Below are 24,885 nucleotides of genomic sequence, written 5' to 3'. Positions count from 1 at the left end.
AACTAATATAACAGAAATGGTTTTATGGTCTGTTTTATGAGCTGCATCAGCTTTCATAATCGGCTCTGGGGAGATTCTTGTTAGTTCTTAAAACTGGAAGTCACTTTGCAGCCTCTGCAGACCAGTGATTTTTGTAAAATCCTCATAAATTTTCTTTTTCGGGGGAAACCTGCAGGAGAATCTTGTAGGTGGACATGCAGGCTTCTTGTTCTGTGGGGTGCTGCGAGGAGGGTGTGAGCTGGCTGGGTTTTCCCGTGGTCATGTTTTTGTGGCCGGATGAGAGAGTCGGGCAGAAGACAAAATGAATTGTAGGCAGACTCAGCCCTGGTATGAAGCCCGGATCCTCAATTACTACATGTGACCTTGGGCAGATAGTTAACCTCCCAGAGCAGCCTTTCCTCATTTGTGAAATGGAGCTAATGATTCCTTTGATTAAAGCTGTTATAAATATTAGATGTTTGTAAAGGCATCTGGCGCATAGAGAACACTCAATAAATGGTAATTATCATCAGAGCCATTTATATTCGGGGAGGGCATATTATTTATCAGTTGTAAAGAACGCTTGGCTACACAGACCAGGCAGCATTGGGAAACAAATTGGGTAGAATCCTCGATGCTCTCAAAAAGCCATTTGTGTGTCTACCCCGACGTCGGAAAACATGGGTTGGATTGAGTCGGTGCTGTCAACGGGAGGTGGGCTTATTGCTAAAGAGAAGCCTCCCTCATCCCAATTCCAGGGTGCTTTGCAGAACATGGGATTCCCATTCGGCCTTGGGACCGCCTCAAGGCTTGAAAAGTATAATGAGGACTAGAGAATCTGGAGAGAGCTTTTTTCCCCCAGGAGTTGGTTGAGCCCAGGGACCAAAGCTTTAAATGCTCCTATTTCAGGACACCTGGGTGGCAGAGTCACTTGAGTGTCCTGACTCTTGGTTATAGCTCAGGTCGTGATCTCAGGGTCCTGAGCGCAATCACAGCTCAGCACGAGTCTGCTTGTCCCTCTCCCTCTGCCCCTATCCTCAAATAAGTAAATAAATAATCTTAAAAAAAAGAAAGAAAAAAGAAAGAAATGCTCCTCTTGCAAGATTGGGTTTGCAAATGCATGGCCCATTGTGCGGGTCTCCCAGTCCTGTGGCGCTCGAGCATGGTGGGTGTGTGCCTGTGTGCCTGGGTCTCCTCCTACTAAACATTTATGGGCCGGTGGACTGCAACTGGGAAAGGCCTGGGTTTAACTGGCTCAGTATTAATAAGCATGTTCCAGAGAACTGAGGCCTTTGTTTTGTCTTCCTAAGAAATTAATCCCTTTTTACTCACTGCATTTCTACAGGAAACTGTGCTGTGTGCAGAAGAAGTACTGCTTTATTTTCCTTGTAGGCTTTCCAGCTTGGACTTTCTATTTCCGCTGAGGCCTTGTTTTTAAAAACATGTTTTTACAGCAGAACTACAACTGTGGAGATTATAGCGGTCTCTTACCACTTTGGTTATGAAAATAGTGTATGGTAGTGATTTTATTTCTTTTAATCGACCATTCTCTTGCCTGCCTTTTTCTCCGAGTGGGGCTGTACCAGATAGCTCCCTCCGTTGTATTTTTTTCTGCCTTCTCCAGCAGCCTGAGATCAATGCCTAAGTATGCACCTTCATTTTCCTCCTGCTTCCTGGTACCTGGTGAAACGGATCTTACTGTTCTAACGCCTGTCCTTCTCCCACATGCTGTTCCATAGTTGCTTTTCCACCTTTTTCTTCCTGGAACTTCCCTGGAGAGCTCATTTCCATATCTTGGCATCACTTCCTAGGCTCCACATCCCTTTTCTGCCCCGAGATGGACCTTGTTTCATTAAAATCAAGTGTTTCCAGACTCCAGTTTAGGTCCACTGGTTTGGGAACAGTCCTTATCAGCAAGACCTACGATGAATTCTCCTTGCAGAATTTTGTGGACCGTCATGGTCTCTTGGCTGAAAAGAAGACTAAGAAGATAGTACAGAAGATGGGACTGTGGTGTTTTTCACTCTCTTCCCTGAAAAAATCAGTTTCCAGTAGAACAGAGGTGGATGTCCCCCTGCCCTCGCCAAAGAGTTCTTTCGAAAGGGGTGAAGGTAGAATCGGAGGATGAAATGAAGCTCTTTGGAAAGAATGGATCTCCCGCCCTGTTCTATCCCATGCTTAGACCCCCATGAGTGGGTTTGGTGCTGCTCAAATGCACATGCCATTCCTTCTGTGATTGATTTGCTTACAGAATGTAGCAGAAATTTAATCCCTGCAGAAAACGCCATGAGTCACTTCATCTCCTGCATGAGCCTCTTTGTTCTTATTATTATTACGGAAAGAAGCACATCAAGAGGCAGGTCTAAGAAAACATAGTTTTCAGAAGGCTTGTTTTGTTTGTCTTACAAAAGCAGTTATTTTCCAGAAATCAGTAACCAGGATCAGGAATTTTCCAGCTTTGCACACATACCCACCAATTCCAATCTGATTCTGCTTTTTTAAAATCTGTGTTTGTTGCCTCTGGGGTTTTGAAGAGTTGAAGGAAACTAACTGGTCAGGATTGTGTACGGAGTGCTGAGGCCTCAGAATATGCCCCGAGTGTAGGAGATGGAAGGATGTCCTCTCCACGGGTGTATTTGTGTCTGGGTTTTGTGAACGAGCAAATCTGAAGCCCAATGTAACTTTCTTTATTGCTAATTACATTTTGGGATTGCCTGCCCCACGCTCTAGTGGTGCAGCCTAAGGAAATGCAAACAAAGTGCACCCTTAGCCTAAGCAACACGTGCAACTAGGGCAGTGGATCTGCTGCCAAAAATACCATCTGCTGTTTTCTAGAGCCAAAGATTGATGACTTGCGTTGTTTCCTCCTTCAGCGAATAGAAACTCAATGTATTTATTCATTTAACTTTGACCAACCTTTCGTAATATTTCTTGTTAGAAGGGGGACTATCTGTTGGTGTTAGTAAATTAAGGCCCAACTCTTTGGTTCACAGATAGACGCCTAAACATTTCCAGTAGCTTCCCACCCAGATTTTCTTACCATCTCCCCTACCCCGCTGTCTTCCTGTGTGGGGCTGTCACGTTAACCTACCTGAAGTATTACCTCATGTCACTCCTCTGCTCAAAAACTTGCTGTTGGGGGCGCCTGGGTGGCTCAGTTGGTTGGGCGACTGCCTTCGGCTCAGGTCATGATCCTGGAGTCCCGGGATCGAGTCCCGCATCGGGCTCCCTGCTCGGCAGGGGGTCTGCTTCTCCCTCTGACCCTCCCCCCTCTCATGTGCTCTCTCTCAAATAAATAAAATCTTAAAAAAAAAAAAAAAAAAGAAGAAGACACTGAAGAGACACAAGCCCAGGCAGATGGAAGGGGAGAAAGGGGAAAGCTCCAAGAAGCCAGAGTCTCTCCAGATGGAAACACTCAGAGGAGATCCAGGTCCTACTCATCTTAACTTGGTTTTTGCTGAGCACTGTATTTTGCTCTTTTGTTGCTTACTCTTGAGAAGTTTTAAACTCTGACAAAACATAACCAGGAAAAATCTAACCTAACAGAAAGGTAAGATATCTGGACTAAAAATGCATTCGAGGGGCGCCTGGGTGGCTCAGTTGGTTAAGCGACTGCCTTCGGCTCAGGTCATGATCCTGGAGTCCCGGGATCGAGTCCCGCATCGGTCCCTGCTCGGCAGGGAGTCTGCTTCTCCCTCTGGCCCTCCCCCCTCTCATGTGCTCTCTCTCTCTCTCATTCTCTCTCTCAAATAAATAAATAAAAAATCTTTAGGGCGCCTGGGTGGCTCAGTTGGTTAAGCGACTGCTTTCGGCTCAGGTCATGATCCTGGAGTCCCTGGATCGAGTCCTGCATCGGGCTCCCTGCTCTGCGGAGAGCCTGCTTCTCCCTCTGACCCTCCCCCCTCTCATGTGCTCTCTCTCTCTCATTCTCTCTGTCTCAAATAAATAAATAAAATCTTAAAAAAAACCCAAAAAACAAAAAAAACTTGCTGTTGGGGTGCCTGGCTGGCTCAGTCAGTAAAGCACGCAGCTCTTGATCTTGGAGTTGTGAGTTTGAGTCCCACGTTGGGTGTAGAGATGACTTAGTAATAGTAAACAAAGGACTGTTGCTGTTGGTTTCTCACTGTGCGAAGTGAAGCCTGAACTCCACAGCCTGGCTTTTAAAGCTTTTCTCAGCCTTTTGTCCCTCTTTCCTCTTCGTGACTGCTGGGTTTCCTGCCTCTGCCTTAGCTTAACGTTTTGTCTGGAATGTAGGTCTACATTTTACCCGCTCTGCAAAGCCAGCCTGGTTGAAAACTGTGCTGTGTAGCATTCCACAGTGCCTCCCTGAAATACATGTTTCCCTTTTAGTGATTCCTACATCCTACTTTCTACTCTTTTCTTATGGCATCAGTAGACCCCAGGTTTTATAATTACGGTGACTTAGGTGCACGTCCTCTCTTCTGGTTAACTGTAGGCTTTGAGTGTGCTCATATCTTGTACTTGCCACAACCTGAAGTATATTAGGTGATCAGTAAGTTCTTTTTGGGTGATTGAATGCATCAGTTAACTGAATGAATGCTTACCACAAAACCGGTAACGGGTCGATATTAAATATAAGCACCTTGTTCTGTGAACCCGGTACAGCGGCTCCGTGTCATTGTCAGAGAGAACATTAGCTCAGGCAGTTTGGTGGTGAGAACACAGCAGTTCCCCAGTTTCAGACTGGAAGGCTCTCCCACACTTCAGATATATAATTGTTAGGATTTGTGTGTCAGAAGTTCTGCTCTCCCAAGAAGACTCCAGTTGTGACTTTGAAAGGGTGGCATTGCAGCACATGCTTTCTTCATAATAAGGCGGTCTGTTTGTGCTGTCTTGGGAACACGATGGTGGTGGAGGAAAGAGTGTTTGGTGAGCCAGATGGACCTTGATCTGCAGCTTGTTTGGCATCTTGAACCTCAGTTTTTTCATCTGTAAAATGAGGATAGGATGTGGTCAGTAGGGATGCCACAAGGCACTAGCACCCAGTGGGTGTGCTGTGATGTAGGCAGGGAAGGGTGGCCTGTCACCAGCACTTGTAAGTGTGTGACTTCATCGTCTGCATAGCTGTGGTCCAAGAAGGTGGGCGGAGCCACAGCTGTTGTCAACACGAAATGCTTTTTTGTTGCTGCTGTCCTTGAAGGTAGTTTCCTCCTATTGAGTTTAATCAGTGTCTTTGGATCACCTCCCATCTGTAGTCTAAGTAATTAGAGATTAGGAATTCTGAATGCTCTATCTCTATCAAAGATGTGAACCTCTGGGAATTTTGAACCGGGGAAACACTGTGGGTGGAAAAAGTAGGAAGAAAGCACGGTGCTTGGGGCAGAGAATGGAAATCCATGGGATGTTTAAATTCCTATTTCTCTGTGACAGTTCTGAAGTTACTTCTTAATTTTGGACTATAAAAAGATCTGTGTCTACATTGGCTTGCCCATCAATGATTATATTTGGTGTACGTAGGGCTGGAGATGCTGTTCTTATTTGTATGGACATCCTGAGACCTAACCGGTCTTGTAAATGTTTCTGGGCTTTCTTCTCTCTTGTTCTTTAGTAAGTACTGAGGATAGCGCCTGATTCAGAGGAGTCTGGTGAAAGCAAATGTTTTCCTGAAAGTATGTGCTTGCTCCCAGGGTCCCTCAGCCTCTTGGCAGCTTGCTTATGATGAGGGACTTTGAAGGACGGGCGTCTTTTCCTTTGGATGGTGTTTTATAGAATCAGTTCCCTGCTCTCCTCCTCACATGCTTGTAACCCCCAAGGGAGTGCGTTCGAGGTTTGTTCCTTGAAGTCTTCCGGACTCTCACTGACCAGCTTTGCTGACCCCTGAGGCTGGACCTTCCGGGGCTCAGCTCCTCCTGTTTATGTGTTGTCTGCTAGCATCTGGAAGGCACCGGAAGACAGCTGATCAAGTCTGGGTTTACTGGAACCCCCTTTCCGGCCCCCCTTAATAAAGAAACTTTTTTTTTTTTTAAGTCTTCAGTTGATTCTTTCTTTTTCAGGCTTTCCTGTGTGATTTTTGGATCTGTGGCTTGCTGCTGAACTGTGTGGGTCTGTGATTCTTGGGTCGGGTGAGCGTGGCCTGAGGTGTTCCTTGCACATCTCACCACCCGCCTTGCTCTCAGTCTGAGCTTGGAGCAGGTCTTTCCGTGTTTATACAAGTTTGGGATTTTTCCTGGGGTGGGGGAGGTGTCAGGAGATTGAGTTGCTCTGGTCTGAAGTTCGAACAGAAGCTGTTTGTTTCGTGGGCACATAAGAAACTGATCTGAGAGAGACAGACAGAGAGGGGTGCTGGACAGGAACGTAATATATCTGTGTAGGAAACACAATACATGGTATTATCAACCTGGCCTTTAATGAAAATGCGGTAACACCGTTATATAAAACGATGGTCCCCGTTGTGCCAGATAAATCAGAGTTGCCGGAAGGATGCAATGGGTGGGTATCCCGATGATGTCTTCAGATCAGAGACTCCCCTTGGCTGGGTGGCAGTCCTCGCTGCTCCGTGCTTTCCTGCCGTGCCCTCCGGAAGTAGCAGCCTCCTTGCTGGTGAGCAACAACCAACTGTGCTTTCCTTGAGCTGAGGCTCTTCTCCCTGAACATCTGGGCAGTGGTGGTAGTAACTTGGCAGTGCCTTTTTGAAAGGATGATTGTAGCAAGGGAGGGAGGGAGCGAGAGAGAGAGAGAGGGAAAGAATCAGGTTCAGACTTCTCACTTAGGTTCAGGTAGAGATCAGCCTTCAGTTGCCTACTTTGTGGGCTCATCGACTATAAATCATTCTGGATCACTTTTCTCTCCATATATTTTTCTGTAAACTCTACGTTTGTCTTTTTGTGAAAGACAAACAAAAACCCTTTTTGTTTGACAAAAGAGGGCAACCCCCCAAACTAAACACATGGAGAAGTTTATTCAGACCCCAAGTATCCCTGATAACCAAGACGGACCCCAGGAGAGTTTGGGGAGTGAGGGCAAAGGTGACTGGATATGGTGTTGGCTTGGAGGAGGAGTCACACCCCTGGTTTAGACTCGTTTTGGATTGAGAGCTGGAGCAGCCTGGCAGGCCTTCCGGATGCTTCCTGCAGGCTCGTTCTTCAAACGGGTTCAGTAGATGGGACCGCAGAGCCTTGTGCCAGGCCTGAGAAGTTTGCGTGCTTGGGGTTTATCCGGGTGGGGCTGATGCCATTTTGGGCATTGGAGAAAAGCAGTGAGGCTGTTTTGATAGGAGAAAATGAGCAAATCAATTAAAAATAAATGCTGGACATTCCATTCCCCACTGCTCACACTGCCAGTCCCCTGCCCGTCACCACACTATGGCACCAGCGACCATTGGACTTGGCGTGACTTTGACGAGTGCATTTGCCAGTGGCTGGGGCTGTAGAAAAGAAAGGACAGAGTCAGTGCCTGGGAGCTAGCTTCCCATTGGAAATATTTCCTTTTAGTATTTAAGTAAACTTGTTACAGAAATTTAACATACATAGTAAAAAGGGCACAGATGTTTAGTGGGGAGCTCGGTGGATCTGCACGAGGTCAACACACCTTGGGGACCAGTGCTCAGATCAGGAAATAGAGCATTACCAAGACCCCAGCAGCCCCTCTGTGACCCCACCTGGTCCTCCCACCCCTCTTCTTGACTTCCCACATCAGAGATTGCTTTTGCCTGGTTCTGCACTGGCAAGACTGGGAGTGTCTGGTTCCTTTCACTCAATGTTAAAAACATCTAATTTCTGTCCCCTTTTCCAGGAGGTGGGTTGTGGGATGACCCTCCACCCAACTTAGGTTGAGAGGGTGACTCCAGAACCTTGGTGACCAGAGACTCCCCACCAGCCTCGGGCTCCCAGGTCCAGCGCTCTTGCTGTAGGCGCCCCCGTCTTCCAGCAGAAAGTGGGGCCTCCTGCCACCTGGATGATCCAGTGGTGAGGAAGCAGGAGTCCAGAGCAAGCTGTAATTGTGGGCTCGCAGTGAGCACAAGCACGCCTTGGAGAGACACGCTGCATTCCTCACAGCAGACAAATGAATTTCTCCCCCTCGATCAGAGTCCGAGCTTGGACTCCCACGCAGGCCGCCGATGTGGTGCTGGCAGGAGGGAAGGGCGGCGTGGGGCCGTGGCAAGGTGGCTCAGGAGCTCTCTTGTGGAGTGGAGCTGTGTTCCGAAACGGAATAGAAGGGAGTAAAGCCTTTGGGTTATTTCCCAGAATAACTCATTAAGAAACAGCCACGCCCAGGTTTCTCCAAATGATTCCCTATTGGGTTATTTATTTTTTTAGTTTTTTAGCTGGGGGCCAACACTTGGGGCTTTTTGTTTCATCATCATGTAAAAGGGCTTTCGCCCAACTTCTCTAAAGTTTCAGGGAATGCTTCGTCTTTTTTGAATGTTGTAGGTTGGCGACAAGGAGGACCTTTTCCTTTTGGCTTTTGCTGCTTAAGGTTAAAGATGCTAACAGCTGCGCGTGTGCGTGCGTGAGCCCGTGAGTGATTTGTTACCGTGCTTTGCAACCGGGTCATCTTGGTTACTTTTCTAACTTCTTCAGCCATATTTACCATGGAGATATTTTAAGGAATTCGTTTCAAAGGAAAGATGCCAATAACAACATACTCCTATTTTTAAGAGACTTTTCAGGTTCTTCCCTGAGAGTTTATGTTCTAGGACTTTGCAGAAATGAAGGTAAAGACAGGTGCCTGATATTATCATGTATATCTCTAGAGATCAACAGGAATAGCTTTTGTTATATGTATTGTTTTGCAGCTTGCTTCCCGCCCTCTGACCCTCTTGTGGATGTTCTTCCTACAGGCTGTGGTCTAGCACGGATACGGCGTATCAGGTTTACCTATCTCTCTCGGTCCGTATTTAACTTCTTATTGTTTTGAGCGTGACAAGTAGGTATATAGGGGGAGAAAAACCCTATGTGTTTCTCTATGCATTTATATATTCCTAAGCATGGATTCCTGGAAATGGAATCCAAAGGTAAGCACTATAAATAGTGCTGGGTACTGCCAAATGGCCTCAAGAGGGTGCACCAATTTATACTCTCACCGGTAGGATGAGAGTCCCAGCTTTCTCACATCCACACCAACTCTCAGAGTTACCCATCTTTTTAGCTTTGGCCTCTCAGATTGTTTTTAAAAATGGCACATCCACTTGAATTTGTTAACTACTAGTGAGGCTGTGCACTCTCCTTCTGTGTTTTAGCCGTCTTTATGTTCTCTGACCTGCTCGGTCATTTTCTTTATCCATTCTTCTTTGCACTTTTCTTCCTGATTTTTAAGGCGTTCTTTGCAGCTAGGGTTGCAGAGCATTGCTCTAAAAGATTGAGGAAGAACATCATCTTGATTGGCATTCCTGCCTCTCAAGTCCACAAAAGATCAGTAGTCTATCTTCTTCTTGGCACTGGTGAAAGGCACTGGTTTTCTGTTTGTTTTTATTTAATTAGGTGAAATTTTTCCTTCTGGCTGGAAAGTCCCTGCTGTCTGTAAATGCATTATTATTTGTGTAGCACGGGGCGAAGCGTCATGTGCAGAGGAAAGTGAGCGGTGCCAGGCAGGGGTTGGCGCCTGTCGGAGCTGATTATCGCCAACATTCAGTGAGAAGCTGGATCCCTTGCCTCATTTCTCTTGAAAAACCCTGGTCTCTCATGTCTTTAGCATAAAGGCGCATGATCGACAAAAGAAGGGACAGGGAGAGTCTCTCAAGCCGTGTTGGCAGTTCTGCTTCATTATGTTTCTTTATTCTGCTGGAATTTCCTAGATCAGGGCTACTACTTCAACTCTTGGCAGGTTCACGTTGGAGCCAGGATTCTTCTCTTCACGCCCAGAGCCTGGGGACAGTCGCCACCTTCCATACTGGTAAACAAACTGGACTGTCAGTGCCGAGGATGTCAGGGCTGCCAGGAATGGGAGTTGCCAGGCTCCTGGGTGTCTGGGCTCCCATGGCCATTGACGACGGAGGCAGAGCCTTGACCACACCCCTGTAGGCCCCTTCATTCCACCAGGCGCCCCTCGCTGCCTCCACTAGCAGAAGGCTTGCTGCTTTGCCTGGTCTGGAGCAGAGTCCCAGCCCAGAATGCCACGGTCTTTGGTACAGCTGTCATTACTCCCTGGATACGGAAAGAAACAAACCAAAGGCCAAGTGTAGGGTGCTGTTGGTTTGGGATTTACCCTGGGGAGAGGGGAAATCAGCCTCCGTGTGGATGGAGGCCTGAAGGCTTGACTGAGGCCGCCTCCAGCCCAGTATGGAGTGGAAACAGGGCTGACTCTTACAGGTGTTTTCAGCTGCTAGATGCACCTGAACCTGGTTCTGTTTCCCCGCCCCACGAACGTGTCCACTTGTGATTTCTTGTGAGCTGGCTCTGAGAGAATGGGTCATCCCGGAAGGTTGGATCTGTTTCCTGGGCAGCTGGGCCAGATCTTGCTGACAGCCCATATCATACACAAAGTTCTCTTGCCCAAGAGTTCTGGAGGCAGGCTCTTATCTACTCAGGTTATGGTCAGGTTCTGGTCGAAAGTGTTGGGCTATCTTTGAATATTTTATATTCATCCATGAAGAATGATTGGCTGAAGGTGAAGCCAAGCCAGGCATGAAGATTGCTTTGTAGAAAATCCCAGGGTCCATGGACCTCTCAGGAAAGAGAATAATAATAGGAATAAAAAATATTTTTGCTTCCTCCCCCCACTCTCATTTTTTAAATAAATGACTTTAGATCAAATTATTATCTGAGCATGAAGAAATATGTTTTTGTTCCATTAATCTTAAGCTGCATACAAATGTGGACTGTCTACAGGGTTGAGAAATAATCCTGACTTGTAGGAATAATCCATAAAATGTTTGGTGAAAATGATTTTCGTAATATTTTAGCACAAAGAAGCACCGTCGGCATTTCCAGTCCACCCACACTATTTAAAATTTCCTCATTCTCTTTTTCCCTCCCTTTCTCCATCTATCCATCCCAACAAACATTCTGTCTTTGGTTCTGGGCTACATTAGGACACACTTCTTCTGCTGGTGTAGAAGTTGCTCATGGTGGGGAAGATGAGCACACAGGCAACGGAGCACTGTGCGAAGCGAAGAGAGAGGTTTGCGGAGGTTATGTTGGGAGGTCTGATGGGAGCTTGTAAAGTCACCCGGCGGGCTAGGACTGAACTGTAGGATAGACTGGCCAGGACATACAGTCCTCCTATGTTGACCCTAGGACTTTGGGCCTTACCCTTAATGGGATGGGAGCCAAGAGAAGATTGGAAACAGTGAGTGACATGGTCAGATTTGCTCTACTGTTGGTGAAAGATGCCTTTTAGGAGTCGAGACCGGAGCCAGGAAAAGCCAGCGAGGAAGCCATTAATGCAAAACAGGCAAGAGAGTAGGATTCGAACTGGGGGGTTGGGAGTGGTAGAGATGGTGAGGAAGGATGGGGGTGGGAAATAGTTAGCACTGGTTGATTGATGTGGGGGGGGTGGTGAGGGAGAATGGGGGCTGGTGGTTCTCCCAACAGAAAAGCCAGTGATGGCAGGAAGAGCAGGTTGAGAAGAAAAATCAAGAGTTCCGTTTTGGACATGCTGAGCTTGTGCTAGGGATGGAAGGATCTTGAGCAGTAGGGGACGGAAGTGCAGCTGTGGGAGGAGGACGGAGTTAGCGGAGAGTGCTGAGCTGGAGGCTGAACCTAATGGCGGATGAGGCAGCTTTATCCAGGGAACACGTGTCTAACTCTCAAGCAGACGGGAAGCAGAACTGAAGACCATTGAGGGATGCGTGGAGGGAGAGGAGTCTCCAGGTGACTGAGGGGAAATGGTCAGGGAGCCAGGTGTGTGGGGGAGGCCGAGTTTCAGGAGGAGTGAGTGAGCCAGCCGGGCCACTGCAGTGGAGTGGTGAATAAAGTAAAGATTGAGCAGTAGCCTGTGGATTGAGCAATTAGGAGGCCACTGGTGGCTTCGTGAGGACAGATTCAAGGAAGTAAAGGAGGGTGGAAACCAGCTGGGTGTCCGGGAATTGAAGATGGTGCAGACTAGAGGATTTGCACCTTTTGAAAGGTTAGTCATGGTCTTGGGTTCATCAGGCCTCGGACTTCTTCCCAGTGTCTCGGTGCTGAGCTGCCTCTGTTCGCGGAGCGCTGTAGAAGCCTCAGCCGGAGCCTCCCTGTGGGGCACACTCGATTTATTGAAAATCATTTATCAATGAGCAGCTTCCTTCTGATGTCTCCTCTTGCCTGGTGGGATTCTGTTGTGTACCTTTCGAGGTGGGTCCCTTATACTTGAGATCACCCTTCCTCTAATTATTAATCCTGTAACTACACTAGAACGGTATGTCTTGTGTCAAATGGCATATTACGTGCCTACATTACATCTAGCCTTTATGTAATGGTAATTATTTAATAGTGAATAATAATAACTCTAACAAGTGAACTCTGGCTCATCTTATGTCCTCTGTCTGCATGCTGTCTTATAAAATGTGTGCAAATCCCAGAAGCTTCCACTGACTTTTAAGTTATTTTAGGTTTTCTGGTGTGAGGGGAACACACCAAGACCCCTTATGTTTTTAGCTCTGCCCCTGTGTGACTCTGGTACCAGATGGCCAGAACAGCCCTTGGGTTGCCCAGAGAGCTTGGCAAGGTTGTATTTGGTCCATTTCCATTTTATAGATGAGGAGACTGAGGCCCAGAGGGTAAAGCCATTCCCTGAGCTGGGGAGCGGTGGAATCAGAATTCAGAGTTTGTGGGCTCCTGGGCTGACCTGAGCGAGGCAAGCTCTATAATCCCTCTTTCATCTTTAATTCGATTTCTCTTCTGGACCGTCATCATAAGCTACTCTCCACAATCTGGAAAACCCAAACAGGTTAGTCTTCATGGTGTCAGCCCTTTGATTTACCAATTCCAACAAGTCTCTCTAGAAGGTAGATTGCTCACTCTGAAAGCTGTGCTCATTCGGATGTGCATACTGAGGCGGGGATGCCAGCAGTAAATACTGCTTAACTCTGGCACTTGCTAGATGTACAAACATCATTTGCTCAAGAAGTCAGCTAATTCCTCGTGATGGAGGGCGTGTCTTTGTGCCCTGAGCGGAGGGAGTGTTCCCGCGTGAGCAGATTGTAGAAGCTGGCTGGACTGGTTTAATGGATTAAACCTCTTAAGAAAATTTAAGAAGACGTACCAGTTAGTATGTATTCTGCCCTTGCTTGGTGGTAACAGGCTGGCGTTTGTGATTTCCCTGGCAGAGTTCCTCCCCTGATCGGAAGTGAGAAGCCAAGCCACCGTCCATTTGCTGAGGCGTGATAGAAGATAGTGGATGATCGGAGTGAACCCGAGAGGCCCTTGAGTCCCTAGGGAACGGGAGGCAGGTCTGATTCCGGGTGCCCTGGAGGTGACTTCCTCCAGTTGCAGAGGTGGATGGGACCGGCGGTGTCCGAGCACAGGCAAGAGCCTCTTGGGTTCCCAGGGTGTGGGAACCTGCCTTTTGACGGGCTGGTTGATCTCTGGGTCTGAAGTCCCTCTGTACTGAAAAAGGAGGAAGTGCCTTGAGTACCTGCCTCGAGGGGAAGTTTTCGGTTCTGTAGGGGAGGAGCTCTATGTAATCCCAGGTATTATTTTTAAATGCTGAGGAATGTATCTAGGACAGGCAGATGGCCAGTGTTTGCCTGCCATGGGGACTGGGTCTGTGTCCACAGAAGCAGGAATAGCAAGTTGAGAGTTAAAAAGGAACTTGGACATCATCTGTTCCTGCCTGATTTTACACATGGGAAAACTGAGGCCTGGGGATGCGGAGCAAGTCCTCCAGATCCTGATGGTGAGGCCCACGTACCTTTCTCTTTTGACCTGCGTCATAACCACGTTGTCCTGAAGGGTGGAGTCATGTTTATAGTTTGGCTGCTCTTAAAGATCCCTAGGGATGATCCAAGAAGTGCTACTTATTTCTTAGGAATTAGCAAACTGAGACTAGTGTGTGTTAGAAGAGACACAGTCAAGGTCACGTTGTGAGCTCCTTAGCTATGTTCTTAGAACGCAGGGTCTGTTCCCTCAAGTCTTCTTTTTTTGCGCCTAGGTGACATGCGCTCTTAGGCAGCCAGCCCCACTTGCCCGGGCTGTGCCCTTTCCAGGGAGGCAGGTAGAGAAAAGGGTCCTAGCCTCTGAGTACCAGTGTCAGTCAGTACCAGCTCTACGAGGAGAGTCAGGGAGAATGCATGGAGGCAAGGAAGGAGTAACCAATACCAGTCCGGTTTATTGAACCCCAAGTATCCGCCAACTACCCTATTATATTTACTTTATCCCTTTATCTATTATATGTATAGATTCTCTCTCTCTCTATCCCTCAGCAACCCTGTCCGGGAGGTGGGGTTACCCCAGTTTTGCAAGCGGGGAACTTTAGCTCAGAGAGGGTAGCTCACTTATCTGAAGTCACACAGCTATAGAGAGTCAGGCATTTGGCAGTTGTGGTTGGGCGGGCCAGATCAGAGCCGGGCCCCTCTTTGCTTGGCCTCCTGCAGCCCCTCGTGGAGGGGTGAGGGGGCAGATGGCTCGGGCTATTCTCAGAAAGACAGCCTCACCCACCCCGATGTCTCAGGGAGTTAGTATTTAAAAAATACCTGACCTTCTGGCTGGGCCTTGCTATTTTTATTTTCGGAATGTCATGGCTTAACGAGTTGGGTGGGTAAATCTATCTTATGAGACGTGTGTATTTTTTTTCCTCCACAATTTGCTGCTACTATTCTGCGACTGTTGCTGCCTTCAGCAAATGAAAAGAGCTCATGATAGACCGAATTTCCCAGATGGATGTCCTTGCATTGGCTCTTTTTTCCCCACTGTGAACACTTGCCCCTTTTTATCTCTCATCCTTTTATAGTTGACGGGGCTTTTGAAGCTAGGGTATCAGTGGTAAATGGTTCCATATGTCTTTCAGATATTTTTCTCAAATATTAGCATATTTTTTGTTCTTTGTAATAAATTTTATTAATGAAACATTTTTTTGAAGGACGGGGAAAAGTACCAAGAATAACACAAAGCCTGTGCCTTCCACCCGGCTCCGCTGAATTCTAATACTCCGTCATGCTTGCTTCAGATTGTTTTAAGGAAAGAAATCTTACATTTGAAGTTCATCGTGTCCCCTCTGATCCCATTTGCCAGAGGGTAACCACTCCCCTGAATTTGCTATTTTTCTTTCCTGTACATTAAAAATTTTTTTTTTTTTTTTAAGAGAGAGAGAAAGAGAGCACGCCCTTGAACGTGTGGGGGAGGGGCAGAGGGAGAATCTCAAGCCGACTCCCCACTGAGCGTGGATCCCAACACAGGGCTCAATCTCACGACCCTGAGATCATGATCTGAACCAAAATTGAGAGTCAGACGCTCAACCAGTGGTGCCACCCAGGTGCCCCTAAAAGAAATACTTTTGCGTCTGTATTTATCCATTAAAGTCTTAGAGTTTTCCAGCTTGATTTTAGTGATATTCTGCAACTGGCGCTTTTTTTTTTTTTTTAAGATTTTATTTATTTATTTGAGAGAGAGAGCAAGCACAAGAGGGTGTAGGGTCAGAAGGAGAAGCAGACTCCCCACTGAGCTGGGAGCCCAATGCAGGACTCGATCCCGGGACTCGATCCCGGGACTCCGGGATCATGACCCAAGCAGAAGGCAGTTGCTTAACCGACTGAGCCACCCAGGTGCCCCTGCAACTTGCTTTTTTTTCACTGAGCATTACGTTTCTCAGCTTGTGGATTCATGCCACCCCAGTTTGTTACATTGAAGCCCTGGGTAGTATGCCGTTATATGAATGTGTCCTGATTTTTTCATCCATTCTCCTTTTGATGAACATTCAGTTTGTCTTGCAATTTTATATCCTAACGGTACCAACAGCGAAGTTTCTCTTGGCTGCTCTCTCTCGTGCATTTCTCCTCGGGCCTGGGGTATGTGCCAGAAGAGGATTGGTGGGGTCAAAGGGTAGCAGCGTCTTCCGCCTCACAAGAAGTTTCCGGGTTGCTCTACTGAGTTACTCCGCCACGTGTGTGAGTTCCTATTGCTCCCCATCATCTCACCACTTGAAAATGTCAGACTTCAAATTTTTGCAAGTCTGATGGGTGTGAAAGAGAACTTTCTGGTTCCGTTAATTACTTTTTGATTACAGGTGAGCTCGAGAATATATTAAGTGGCATTTGAATTTTCTCATCAGTGAAAGTACCTGTTCATACGCTCTGTCCTGTTTCCTATTGGGTGGCTTGTATTTCCTGATATAGTCTTGGAAAATCCTAGGTAGTGATCTTTGTGGGTCATAAATGTGGCAGATGCAGTCTTTCAGTTAGTGGCTTACCTTTTAAGTTTGTTTGTGGTAGCTTTTGTTGACCAGGAGTTTTAGACTTTAATGTGGTCGTATTTATCAGTCTTTATACGGTCTATGCTGCGTTTGAGTCTTATTTCAGAAATCCTTCCTTACCCTGAGTTCATAAAGATATGATTTTCAGCCTAAATGAAGCTCATTTTGCTTTTCTGGCCTGATTCCTTGGTTTGGTTTGGTATTTTCATTTTCCACATTTACCCTGCCTAGGTGTCTCTGTGCTGAGCGCAAAGTAGGCTGCAGAATGGTCCCCAGGGACTATAGGGATTATGACAGCCATCCCCAGGCAGATAGGGCTGAGCTGAACCTGGGGTCAGAGCAGAATCCTTCTTGACCCTGTGGCTGTTTCTGAGAGGTGCTTAAGTGCAGGGTTGATTGGCCCTCTCTTAAGACTGGCTTATCAGCAAGCCTGATAAAATTGGTCATAAAGCTGTCCCCTGTCTCGTCCTTCAGAGTAGCTTCACTGCCCGATTTGCACTTCCTGCTGCTGCTGATTGCAAAGCTAAAAAGACAGAAGGCTTTCTCACCGGGGCCCGACTCCCTGGGCCTGACTTGCAGTCGGCCCTTGGCGAGGGCACCGGGGTGCGTAAGAGTTCATCTGGTGGTTCTTCGCTTCTGTCCCTTTCCTCCAGTGTGCTCAGAAGTGTCTGCAGAACCGATCTCATTTACCCATTGTATTTTGGAAATATAAATGGATTCAAGTAGGGTTTAGATAAAGTCGCAGAACGTGAGAGGGTCAGAATTAGAAGGGGCCAGATGCGTCATGCCTATTTCAGTCAGCAGGTGTTTACGGAGCGTGTGCTGGGTGCCTGGCACCTCACTAGCTGCTGACCCCACAGGGAGAGCAGGTTAGCTAAGAATGGTTTTAACATTTTTAAACGGTAAAAAAAATTCAACATTTGCAGTAGCTTTTGATGATAGGGAATACTAACTTTGAACCTTAGTCAAGTGCAACATTACCTGCTCCTTCCCCCCCCCCCGCAAATTCTTTTCTTTAGTAGCTCTGTATCATGGAAAATTGTTCTCAATTATTAGAACATTTTGAATTTCACCAATAAAAATTTTGTGGAATATTTTTTCCCCTCCTTTTATATAAGTACCTGTATATCTTTAACTTGGCCTCCTGTCCCACACAGCCTAAAATATTTGTGGCCTGGCCTGAAAAGTTTACAGACCTCTGTGCCGGCTGCTAGCTCTGTGAATTTGGGCAGGTTACTTCTTCAGTCTCTGTTTCCTTGTCTGCAAAACGGACTGCCTGTTTCATAGGGCTGTTGTAAAGGAATAAGAAGAACTGATGTCAGACTCCTGCCGTGTGTTGAGCGCTGCAGTAGAAGATGTTAGTTAAATCTTCCCTAGGGGAAAGTCAGTAATAACCAGTAATAACCAATTTCTTAAGGGCTCTTAAGGGGAGCCTAAGGAGGGACAAGGAGCAGGGTGTGGTGGGGCTCCATGCCCACCCCTGAGGGTCTGCACACGAGGAGCCTAGCCCTCCATCCTTGCCATCTAGCACCCCCACCCCCCGCCGCCGCCCCGCCGAGCTGTGGACCATGGACCTTGCAGGGGCTGCATCCTGAAGGCTCTGCAAATCCCCACGACATTAATGCCGTTCCTACATAATTTTCCTCATGAAATGCAATGAAGCATAACTAAAAAATGTAAGTAACAGCTTCAGGCCCTTAATGAGGCTATAAATATGGGACAAAAATAATTTATAAGGCTATTTCCTGGTGAAGAGCTGTCCTTTTCCTAGAACTCTTCACTCTCTCTTTGCTTGCCCCATCAATACTGGCCATTGGCTTTCTTTGCTAACTCATTTGGGGAAGGAAACAAAGCATTTATCATCTTGTAGGGGTTCCTGTTTTGCATTTCCTGCGAAGAGCAAATAAGAAACGTGTGAAGTGCAGATGCTGGGCAGACAGCTAGGCTCACTCGCTGCTCAGGTGACTTGCTCCATCCATCAGTTGTTCCTGCAGCAAAATTACACCTGATCTTCCTTCAGTGTCAGTGTAAATAGGATGCATTTATGTGTAAATGTGGATTCTGTGTAAATGAGACATTTTATACCTTCTCACCAGTTTCCCCGGGCTGTATCTTCCTTGAACAGATGGGTAGGCAGAGTTTGGGGCTACTGGCCTGTTCTCCCGGGGCAGAGCTGTGTGCAGAGTTAGAGCGAGAGACCTGGCTGTGCGTAGGTACTGGAAGCCAGAGGCTCACCCTCACGCTGGGCTCCCTTTTGATGACAGCCCGTAGGCAGCTCAGCAGGAAGCCATTTGTCTGATGAGAGCAGAATGGCTCTGGGCTGTGCTTGGGACAGATGTCTGGTGGAGCAGTGTGGAGTCCAGGGGACCTTTGGGGATTTTCCAGGCATGTTTATAAACAAATCACGGCAGACCAGCTCCCTTGGTGCTTTGCATCTTGCCAGGACATGGAACGTCTGTGCGTGTCGAAGAAGGGAGTCAACGGGAAAACAGATGCTGGTTTCCAGTGGCCCCATAGCTTTATGCCTATTGGCACCGGGCAGTGGGAAGAGGGGTGTTAATTCTGCGGGGAGGTTTTAGGGCGGCTCTATTTGAGAGCTGAAAAACAGCATGCGGAGCTGTCCGTACGTATGTTTGTGTCTTGCGTTGTTGTTCCTTGAGCCTGCAGACCAGATTGCCAGGAGACAGGATAAAAACGAAGGCAGCTGGACAGAAATCGGAAGGCAGGGCCTGTCGATAGCTTGCAGATGTCAGTTCTGCTCTGCATCGTGGCCAGGAGCGTCCTGGCAGTGGGGATTAGTGGAGGGAGAGAGCAGAGCATGTGGAGGCCCCCGGCCGGTAGAATAGATTTCCCATTTCTCAGCTGGAAAAGTCGACATCACTAACAGTGCACGTTCCAGAAGGGGAGTTTGGGTGGATGCAGCAGCTGTCTTGAGATTTTGCAGTTGCTCCAGTCTTGGCCCCCTCATCAAATATAAATTTGTGGGTGCCAGAAGTTTTGGAAGAAGCTGCTGCAGCAGGATGTTTGCCTTTGCCCGCTGGGGGAGGACTTGGAATTTTTTTTTTTCATTCTTGGTGCAGATGGTGGAGTTATTTTAAGTTTAAGTGATATGCTGCAGTGAAAATGGGCAACTCTTTCATTTTTCAGCTTAATGAAAAAAGAAAAGGGAGAAGGAGAAACCCCAGCTAGCCGACTGCGTGCTAATGCTTGTCTTTTTTGAATTCTAAATGTATCCCACGATGCTGAGGGATAAGTATTTCAGCCACTAGAAAGTCCTGCTGTCGGGCTGGAAAGATTTCTTATCTCTTTTAAAGCAGAAGGGGTAGTAATTTACCTGCACACATCCAGATACCCCTGTGTTCCTTATTTTTAACTATGTATGTCCAGATCCCACTCGCTTTCTTGGGGATGAGGCAGGGAGTGGATGGAAAGAGTGTGAGGGGTGGGAATGAATCATAACCGAACGCTTGGTTTTCTTCTTAGAGCACCCACAGACACCTGCTGGGGACCTACCGGGCGCCGGGGGCCAGGGATGCGCTGAATGAAATGGCGCCCCTCTGCCTTCCGGAGGGTGCAGCGTGGTGGGGAGGGAGTGTAGACGCGGCAGTAAGCACAGATGGGATAAAGGACAACACAGGACACTGTCAGAGTGAAAAACCGGGGGGACCCGCATTAGACTGGGTGTCGATGAAGAGGTCTCGGCTATTAAGTGATGGGAAAGCCGAGGGCTGAAGGACGAGCCAGAAGATCAGCCCGATGCATGAGTTTGCTTCGGGTGCCACAGAGTGGCTGGCTCAAACAACAGAAATGTGTTTCCACACAGGTCTGAGCTCAAGGTTGGGGTAGGGCTAGTTTCTCCTGGGGCCTCTTTCCTTGGCTTGCAGATGGCTGTCTTCTCCCTCCGTCCTCCCCTGGTCTCTCTGTGCGCGTCTGTGTCTCACCTCTTCTTATAAGGACACCAGTCATGTTGGATCAGGGCCTGTTCGCATGACCTCATTTTACCTTAATCACCTCTTTAAAGACCCTGTCCCCAAATATAGCCACATTCTGAAGTACTAGGGGATAGGACTTCAGCATATTGAATGGGGGTGGGGCGCACAGTTGAACCTGTAACACCAGGTGAACGGTGGGCGGAGGAACGGGGTCAGCAGGTAGCCGTGCGCGGAGTCCTCGGTGCTGGGAGGACACTCCTCATCAAGGAGGTGAGGTTGCAGAGGTGGACAGGCCGTGGAAACCACAGCACGAGTCATAGGTTTATTAATCAGGGCTCTGAGAGGCCATCGGTAGCACTCTAAAACCCCCCTGTGCTGTGAGGAAGAAGGAACTGGGGGGCATGAGAAGGGAAATGGTTTCCTCAGACTTCCTGAATTTCTCGGCCTCGGCACTATAGACATTTCAGGCCGGATGATTCTTTGTTGTGAGGGGCAGCTTTCTGCATTGTCGATGTGCAGCTTTCCTGGCCTCAACTCACAACCAAAAATGTCTCCAGACACTGCCTGTGTCCCCCGGAGTCGAGGGCGGGGCGCGGGGGGAGTGGGACAGAATGGTCCCCTGTTGAGAACCACCTCTTTAAAGGGGACAAGAAGACGTGGCGGTTTGGAATGGGATCATGCCACTTTAATAAAGCACATCGGATGGGTTTAAGGAAGATCTTCAAATTCAGAGCCAACAGGATTTAACTTCTCTTTGCCTTCATTTCTCCTCATGCTTTTGAGTTCGGTGATATGGTCACTTCCCTGGAGCGCAAGGCCCCGTGCCCCGTGCATGCGTCGCGGAGTTGCTCAGAAGCACAGAGCGTTCTCTGGTCCTGCCCCTAAACCTCCGCAAGCCCGTGGCTGGCAGGACCACCTGTGTGTCACGGGCGGATATTTAGTGTCTGTTCTACGCCCTCTCATTTGTCAAGTCCGGGTCCCGCCAGCCCATGGACTCTCGGGAGCAAGCACTTTGCAAACTAATCCAACCGATTTTCTGGCTCCGGAAATCTGTTTATTAGAGCAAGATTTCACAGTTGCAGTGACTTTTCCAGGGGGCTTGCCTTCGAGGAGCCAGCTCTACAAAGGCAAGGGTGAGTGATTTCCAAACCAAACAGAATGACAGTTACATTCTAGAGCCCCAAAGACTTCCCAGGGAGCTTGCTGGTGAAGCCCAGAGCAGTTGTGAGTCAGCAGGTGGAATGGGTGGGCGTTCTGGGTTGTGTATTCCGTGTCTGGCTGGGGTCCAGCACCTGGCCATCCCTCCAGGCTTCTCTCCTACGATTGCCCTTCTCCTGTGATTGCTCTTCCTGAAGGTGGTGAATTGGTTTCACGTTTTTCTCAGGGTTGGCGGTGGTATTTTGGAGTCCGGTCTTGAGAGGGAGTCCAATGCTGAGTGTGGGCTCAGGGGACACAGTGCCGTGACGCGTCATGTCTGCCCCGGCACTGGGGTAAGGAAAAGGGCACGATCTTTTTGCAGTCCCTAACAATCAGAGCTGTGCGGTTTTTATTCCGTCCCCTTCAGTGCCCTGGGCTGAGCCTCCCTGCGCTCTTTTCTTCGGGCCTGAAGGGCCCTGTGTTTCATCTCTCCCATCTGTCAACCGCCACTGTAAATGCCACCTCTTTCCTGGAACCTTTCCTTAACGCCCTGGTTTATTCTTTATCTGAAGAACATGGTGGGGGGGGGCATTCAATGGCTTTTCAAAGTGAGGAAGTGTCATGATCGATTTGCTCTTTAGAAAGGTCCTGCTGGCCACAGAGGAGGACGTTGGGGGGGGGGGGGCGGGGAGGCCAAGCTGGGAGACTGTGGCGTCATGCTGGTAGGGGTTGGAGGTCACTTGGGCTGGAGGCGAGCCTGTAGCACTGTGACCGGCATGTGGGGCTTGGTGGGGGTGGGGTGGGTTGGCCCTCCGTGTGGCGGAGCGAGGAGGGGTCAAGGAGATGTTCAGGGTTCTGGTGTGGGTAGTTGGGGCAGGGTGAGGCCCCTCCTCAACTTACAGCTTCTGTTCTAGAATTCTTCAGTGAACTAAGGAAGCTTATTTTCAGTAGAGAGACATGCACGTGGATATTAATTCAGTGCAGTGGGGTGGGTGGTCTATGAGGAATATCCGTGGCTGACGTGGTTCTGCTTGCCTGTGACTGTGTCCTTTCCAATTTGTTGTTACCTACTTGTTCCATTGTAAAATATTTTTAGCATGGCCTCGGTAGTATGAAAGCTACACAACAGAGTAAGGGCTCATTTCTGCTTGGAGAAGTTGGGGAATAGTTCATAGAGTAACAGATGTTGTATGCGAAAGGGTACATAGGGTTTTATTTGGAGACTCATAGGTAAAAATAAGAAGCTACGCATGAGAGACTATGGACTCTGAAAAACAAGTTGAGGGTTCTGGGGGGGGGGATGGGTTAGCCTGGTGATGGGTATTAAAGAGGGCACGTTCTGCATGGAGCGCTGGGTGTTATATGCAAACAATGAATCATGGGACACTACATCAAAAACTAATGATGTATGGTGATTAACATAAGATAATAAAAAAAAATAAGCTACGCAAAGGCTAGTGGCATGAAACAGAGGTCATGTCAGGGATCTGGCATGAGATGCTTCTCTTTGGTAAAGCTTGTGAAAGAGGATCATGGGCCCTGCTCTGCTCTTCTGGTCCCAGGCAGATCTGGGCATCCCTCTTTCTCTGCACCTGGCAGTAAGATCATTACATACCCTCATGCCTTCCCGGCCTGAAGGGGGGAGCCCCAGCGTTCAACTCGAAGTGGTTAGGACCTGCACAGGTATCTGGTCATGAATGTTCAGTAAATTCTTATTGAAGATTCAAGAGGGACCCGTGGAGGTCCTGGTCTTTTTCTCTCCTTTTCCCCTAAGACAACTTTACTTCCAGATGGCTCCTTATCTCCCGGCCATTGACCACAACTGGCTCAGACCGATGAGATCCGTCAGATCCTGGCTCCCTTGAAAATCTGCCCTGGGGTCCATTGGTGGATGAATTCAGCACCACTGCCCCCGTGACCTTGGCCTTCCCTGTTTGCTTTCCAGCCTAAGACTTGGCCCTTTCATGTCAGGGCCTTGGCAGTTGGTGACTGTGCTCAGTGGAGTGGGATCTAAATCTTGGGGCTTGGTTCTAAACCTCCAGGAACTCTTGGCAAATAGTCCAGTGACTTCGGAGTCCCCCGTGGGGGTTAGAAGGCCTGAGTTCAAGCTTCAGTTTGGCCTTTCCTCCCCATGTGACCTCTGGTGGGTTGGTGGGCTGAAGGAAGATGGTCTTCCGGTGTTCCTGCTGACTGGCCCAGGTTCAAATATTCAGTGGTTGTAGGGTCCCGGAGTCCAAGGCCTGGAAGGAGCCCGAAGTTCCTGCTGTTGGAGGCAGTGGGAGCCCAGTGCTCACTCCTGACTTGGAACCTTCGTTTTTAGCCACTGCTGATGGCCTGGAAGAATGTTTGGGTTTTACCGAGTTTTTCGACAGAGAAAGAAGAAAGTCCATGAGCACCTGCCATGTGCCGAGCACCTGCTACAGGCATTCCCCATATTTTTCCATTTAGTTCTCTTAGAGTGCCTGGGGTGGGGTGGATTGTCAGTCCATTGTGCAGATGAAGAAACTGAGGCCCAGGGAAGTTAGGGCGCCCACCGGAAGTCTGACGTACGTGACCCACGTCGAACAAGAGCCTGTTCAGTGGTGGGGGCGTGGCTCCTTGCCACCTCTGCCCGTCTGACCTCCCCGTCCCCTCTCTCCTGCAGAGAGCCAGCTGCTCCCTGGGAACAACTTCACCAACGAGTGCAACATTCCGGGCAACTTCATGTGTGGCAACGGGCGGTGCATCCCCGGCGCCTGGCAGTGTGACGGGCTGCCCGACTGCTTCGACAAGAGTGATGAGAAGGAGTGCCGTGAGTGGCCAGGCCCTTTGCCGGGGTGGGGGTGGGGAAAGTCCTGGGGCCGCGGGGACGAGGGCCTGATCTGGCTCAGACCCTGCGCACTCCGCATGCCGCAGGCTGGTGGGTTTGGGGCTCTGGCCAGCAGCCCAACCCTCTCCACCCTGTAGCTCTGCCAGGGACAACAGAGGACCCCTTCATCAGGCTCTACTAACCCCCACCCTGGGGCGCTGTCTTTTTTGCTTTTGCTTTACGTATGAGGACTCTGAGAATCCCAGGGGTGATGTTGTAGCTTCAGCATCTCCCAACTAGCAAGGAGCAGATCTGGATTTGAACTCAGGGCTGCCTGACCCCAAGGCCCGGGCTGGTAACCATCTTTCACGTCTTGTACGCTGTGAAATGTTCTTTCTGATTAAATAAGGCGTAGCGTCATGCTAGGTAGCCCACACGGAGCTGGTAGCGAGTAGATAGTAATTTGCTGCCACTTGCCCTTTGCTCTGCTCTGCTCCCCTTCAAATGGGCACCACCAGGAGCTGGGGGTTCGTTCTTATCCTCCCCACCCACCTCCTTCGTCAGCCTCTTTTCTATTCTGTGCCCTCGAAATATGCATGAGATTTGAGTCTGTGGTGATCTACAAGAAAGGAGGCACCGGATGGGAGTGAGGGCGTCTGGGGTGTCGGATGATCATGCTCCCTGCCCTGTAGAGTGTAGTTCTCTTCTGCTCCAAAGTTGGGCGCTGCAGAGTGAGCTTGGCCCCGGCACCCTGGCAGGCGG

The 24,885-nt window shown here is 48.7% G+C and overlaps 1 protein-coding gene across 5 annotated transcripts in view; it reads left to right on the top strand.

Moving 5' to 3' along the window:
* Positions 1-24,885, top strand: part of LDLRAD3 (low density lipoprotein receptor class A domain containing 3) — a 224,008-nt gene that overhangs the window by 45,181 nt on the left and 153,942 nt on the right. For 3 of the 5 annotated variants that reach the window (XM_045893892.3, XM_064576632.1, XM_064576630.1), the window contains one exon: positions 23,980-24,126. The exons of 1 other annotated variant lie outside the window; for it this stretch is intronic. In XM_045893892.3, coding sequence (XP_045749848.1) covers positions 23,980-24,126 — 147 coding nt within the window. Of the gene's footprint in view, positions 1-13,186; positions 13,385-23,979; positions 24,127-24,885 lie in introns of all 5 variants that reach the window. One more of the 5 variants, XM_064576631.1, reaches the window with a different exon arrangement.

The sequence above is a fragment of the Mirounga angustirostris genome, unplaced genomic scaffold, assembly GCF_029215605.1.
Source record: "Mirounga angustirostris isolate CCGP_5_RB_7025 unplaced genomic scaffold, mMirAng1.0.hap1 SCAF_13, whole genome shotgun sequence".
Taxonomy (NCBI): domain Eukaryota; kingdom Metazoa; phylum Chordata; class Mammalia; order Carnivora; family Phocidae; genus Mirounga; species Mirounga angustirostris.
Note: the sequence above shows the minus strand (reverse complement) of the source record. Positions and strands in the feature narration are given on the sequence as shown.